Genomic DNA, 5,188 nt, shown 5'->3' on the forward strand with positions numbered 1-5,188 from the left:
AATTATTATTTTATACATGAATGTTTCTGTTCAATTATTATTTTATACATGAATGTTTCTGTTCAATTATTATTTTATACATGAATGTTTCTGTTCAATTATTATTTTATAGATGAATGTTTCTGTTAATTATTATTTTATAGATTAATGTTTCTGTTCAATTATTATTTTATAGATGAATGTTTCTGTTCAATTATTATTTTATAGATGAATGTTTCTGTTCAATTATTATTTTATACATGAATGTTTCTGTTCAATGCCTGAGACGACTTCTGTTGTGACTTGGAGCTTTAGAAATAAACTGAATTGAACTGAATTGTTCACAGACCTGCTGAGCGTAGGATAGCTGAGCGTACGTAGCCAGGCTGCCTCCCTCTGTGGTGCAGGCTTGCTGAGCTGCAGTGTAGTTCAGCTGGTACTGACCTTTTACCGTACGGTAGTGGAACACGCCTAGAGTCACATCTGCACAAGGAAAATCATCAAACAGGTCAGATCAGCTGAAATCAACAGTACAAGTCAGAATAGGACATCAAGAACAACACTGATCAGAACATCAGCTGAAACATTTGATTTCATGTCTCTCCAGTTTTAGCTTCTCTCCATTGGCTCCCTGTCAAATCCAGAATAGAATTCTAAATCTTACTTCTAACCTACAAAGCCCTCAACAACCTAGCTCCATCTTATATTACAGATCTTATTGTTCCATATTTTCCTAACAGAGCACCTCGCTCTCAGACTGCAGGTTTACTTGTGGTTCCTATAGTTTCCAGCAGCAGAATGGAGGAAGTTCTTTCAGTTCTCAGGCTCCTCTCTTGTGGAACCAACTTCCAGTTTCTGTCCATGAGGCTGACACATTGTCCAGTTTGAAGACTGGGATTAAGACTTTCCTTTTTGATAAATCCTATAGTTAGGGTCGTCTTGGGTTTCCTGAGCTGCCCCTTAGTTCTGCTGCTATAAGCTTAGACTGCTGGAGGACAAACTGACCACATTTCCTCTCTCTGCTACTCTTTACTTGCTTTACTCTACCTGTTTGTATTTATTTCTACCAGAATCAGAATAAACTTTATTATCATTGCACTGAGATACAACGAGAACATGTTCCTAGAGTCGTCTGAAAGATGGACGTAGTGCACGAAGCTGCTGCTAATTAGCGCGGCCTTCTTATTCTTATCCAGAATAATATTTTTGCTTAGATGAGAAAAGGGAAGAAAACATGAGGAGAGATGGTATAAAAAAAAGATCTCTCACACCGTGTCCTAGACAGGGCACGATTTGAGGCATCAAACAAACTACCAGACCATAGCACATAAATAGACATGATACATGTACATATAGGCCGGTGAAGACATTGAATTTTAAGGGAAGGTTGTAGCATATAGTCCAATAACCCCCCACCTCCTCACTCCCCTCTCAGCCATTGTCCAGATAAGAGGTGTTACTCATCATCAGTTCGGTTGAGGTTCTGTCACATGTCCACGGCCTTGGGGAAGGGAGGGGTGAGGAAACAGTCAAAGCATCTTTGTTTTTCCTAAACATTCCATGAGGAGTTGATATAAGTCCGGTGTCAAGGCCACAGTTTGGGTCAGGCAGAACTTGTAAATTTCTGTTTCTGCTTTTAAAGTCTCGCTGGTACATTCCTCTGATGGAAACTCCAAACAGTTAAACTGATTCCTTACGTGAAAAGTCGAGCTCACAGCTTCTCCAAGTTTATTCCCACCGTTCATGGATGCTGCCAGAAAGTTCACAGTCCTGATAACAGCCTGTTCCAACTATGATGCAGCTCCACAAAATTCAGTCTGAGTGCTGCCGAGTTTCGATACATCCACACAAATTTCACACAAACTGGATTGTCTACAAATTTGTGTGGATGTGTCAAAGCTCGGCAGCACTCAGACTAAATTATGGGGAGCTGCGTCAGAGATGGAGCAGCTGTTATCAGGACTGTGAACTCTCTAGCAGCACACATTAAGGTGGAAATAATCTTGGAGAAGCTGTGAGCTCGACTTTTGGCGTAAAGAATCAATTTGGCTGTTTGGAGTTTCCATCAGAGGAATGTACCAGCGAGACTTTAAAAGGCAGAAACAACAGTTTACAAGTTCTGACTGACCCAAACTGTGGCCTTGATGCCGGACTTATCTCAACTCCTCCTGGCATGTTTAAGGAAAACAAAAATACTTTGTCTGTTTCCTCACCCCTCCCTCCCCCAAGGCCGTGGACATGTGACAGAACCTCAACTGAGCTGAAGATGAACGTCACCTCTTATCTGGACAATGGCTGAGGGGGGGCTCTGGACTATGCTACGACTTTCCCTTAAAAATTCAATGTTTTCACCGCCTATATGTTCATGTATAACATCTGTTTATGTTGCTTTTCTGTGGGAGGTTTGTTTTATGCTTCAAATCGTGCCCTGTCTAGGACACGGAGTGAGAGATCTTTTTTTTATACCGTCTCTCCTCATGTTTCTTTCCTTTTCTCATCTAAGCAAAATATTATTCTGAATAAGAATAAGAGGGTCACACTTTTTATAGTTGCAGCTTTGTGCTCTCCGCCCATCTTTTGGACAACTGCATGTACATGTTCTCGTTGTATGTTCTATGTTCTCGTTGTCTCTGTGCATTGATAATAAAGTTTATTCTGATTCTGATTCCTGATCTCCCTAACCTCAGCCAGTTGAGATACGTGCCCATCCTAAGTCTGGTTAGGATGCCTCTCTGTGGAGGTACTTCAGGCATGCCCTTCTGGGAGCAAACTCAGGAGCCGACCCAGGACACTTTGGATCAATTATATCTATCCCCAGGTCTGAAAGCACTTTAGGGTCTACCTGGAGAAACTGAAAAGAGCTTTGGCTGCTACCCCATGACCAGGACCCCATTAAGCTTAAGACAACATTGACAAGATAACATTTTCTAATTGGTGTCTTCTCATGAACTGACTGCAACTGTGTTGTAACCAGATTTAAATCTGACTTGAATTAACTTGTTATTTTTGGTGTTTAGCGCCCTGAGACAACTTTTGTTGTAAATTAGAGCTATATAAATGAAAAGGAGTAAACTGAACAGAACATAAACACAACATGGATCAGAGCAACAATCAGCCAGAATACCTACGTTTCCTTCATGCCCTTTGGTCTTTGTCCAGGATCTCTGCGTGCTTTAAGGCAAACCGTCAGAGTCTTGGACCAGACTGTGTAGGAGCTCACAAAATTCTACAAAGTTAAAACCTGGTCAGGTTTAAAATCGGGACACCTATTTCCCTTCATATTGATAAGGGAGCACTTTGGTAACAGTTTCTGTTTCAAATGTTCTCTGTAAATAAATTCGACTTGACTTGATAAGTCTGGAGTTACCTAGAAAAGGTAAAAACTGCAAACATCATTTTGGATCATGGGCTCTCGGGCCTTCAGACCAAGCCCTACCTTCAAAGTGCAGATCAGTACATTTGGCATCTGGGTGGCACTGTCCGTTGTCCAGGAGACAGCGGCTGATTGGCAGCTCTTTCACCTCACAGGTGACCCCGTCTCCAATGTAATTGTCCTTGCAGGTACATTTCTTCTTCCCCTGCCCACAAACACATTTCACCTGTCAAGCACACGTTATCGTAAACTGTTAAACAAAGCGACAACTCGTTCTAACCGGAGCCGTCATGGTGCAGGTGGCGTGTTTGTGGCAGCCGCCATTTTCCTCTGAGGCGCAGGGGTCGATGGGCAGACAGGTGATACCGTCTCCAGAGTGACCTGTAGAACAGGTGCAGCTCACCTTCTCTCCTTCCTGAGAACACCTGGCCTCTTTAGCACAACCACCATTCCTGATCTTACACATGTCCACCACTGTGGAGACAGAGGGCACCGTGAACGTCCAGAAACCTGCAGGTCTTAGAAAGTCCTGCAGGACAACACAAACAGTCCAGGAGAGTGTATTTACCTGTACAGGTGAGCCCGTCTCCCACATGAAAAGGCCTACAGACACAGGTTTGATTTTCATTGCAGACAGCTTTCGGAGAGCAGGGAGGGGAACACTGAAACACCTCAGCTGGGCGGGACAAACAGACGCTGTTAGTCTTTACATTTTAGTTCCCCAAAACCCAAACAAGTATCTGAAAGTCCAAAGCACGGACGATTCCAGAGTTCAAACGAGCAGCAGTTATTTCCTGTTGTTCTCATGTTTATTCTGACACCGCCCTACAACCTAGCTGTTTTTTGTTACATTTAATTTCAAACACCATTTTATTTTCATTTGTTAAAATAAAAAGAGCTCAACTTGTACGCATCCTTTATGACTGTCTATTGTTGTCTTTGTTGTCCACTGTTGTCATCACTCTGTTAAAACCAGGTCTCTCTTGTAAACGAGGCTCAATGGGACTAACCTGTAGAAATACAGGTTGAATGAACGAGAGGGCCAAGAGCCAAAGACTTCCAGCACTCGATCAGAACCCTGACTCAAACCCAGAACATCACAGAAGCAGGTTTTGGATCTGTCACCTTGTGTACTTTGTCTTCTTTAAGGTCGGGCAGCCAACTCGGGAACCGAAAGTCCCAGGTTTGATCCCCAGCCATTCCCACATGTCGTGGCGTCTCTGAGCAAGACACCTAATCCCAGATTGCTTGCCAGGTGGTTGCATAGCTGCTCCACTGCTCCACCAGGGTGTATCCCAGGTGCGACGGGTTAAAAGCAGAGAACTAATTTAGTCGTTGTCTGGGAACATACAGCGATGACAACACATAGCACCTTGTTTTACTTCTTTGTGCAGCCAGGCAGCCCCAGAGCATGATGCCTCCACCACCGTGCTCAACAGTGAGTACACTATTCGTAGAGTTACTGGTTGATGTTCCACCTTTCTTTCTTGAAATCTATTTCTATTATATCTTACTTTAATGTGTGATTATTTGTATCCCTTACATTTTGTATACAGCATCGCACATCATCACTCTATGTGTTAAAGGAGACGAGGCGGATCTTTTGTTCCGGAAGGGTTCTGTTTCCGGTTGGAAGGATTTCTTAGTTACATGTTAACCCTGAGCCAAGCCCACAACCACCACAGAGACCACGTTTAAAGGTGACCCAGATGACTTTCTTATTTTGAAAAACCTTGTTTAACGAGGAATACTGATGTTCCTTATTTTGAAAAACTTTGTTAAAGGTGAACCCAGACGAGTTTCTTATTTTGAAAAACCTTGTTTAATGGTGAACCC

General features: G+C 42.8%; 1 protein-coding gene across 1 annotated transcript in view; it reads right to left on the reverse strand.

Moving 5' to 3' along the window:
* Window positions 1-5,188, reverse strand: part of stab2 (stabilin 2) — a 57,976-nt gene that overhangs the window by 5,954 nt on the left and 46,834 nt on the right. The window contains exons 57-60 of the mRNA XM_037696106.1: window positions 3,921-4,028; window positions 3,633-3,826; window positions 3,416-3,557; window positions 329-462 (exon numbers count right to left, since the gene is read on the reverse strand). Coding sequence (XP_037552034.1) covers window positions 329-462; window positions 3,416-3,557; window positions 3,633-3,826; window positions 3,921-4,028 — 578 coding nt within the window. The remainder of the gene's footprint in view (window positions 1-328; window positions 463-3,415; window positions 3,558-3,632; window positions 3,827-3,920; window positions 4,029-5,188) is intronic.

The sequence above is a fragment of the Nematolebias whitei genome, chromosome 22 (genome assembly GCF_014905685.2).
Source record: "Nematolebias whitei isolate Nwh7 chromosome 22, NemWhi1, whole genome shotgun sequence".
In the NCBI taxonomy this organism is placed as follows: Eukaryota; Metazoa; Chordata; class Actinopteri; order Cyprinodontiformes; family Rivulidae; genus Nematolebias; species Nematolebias whitei.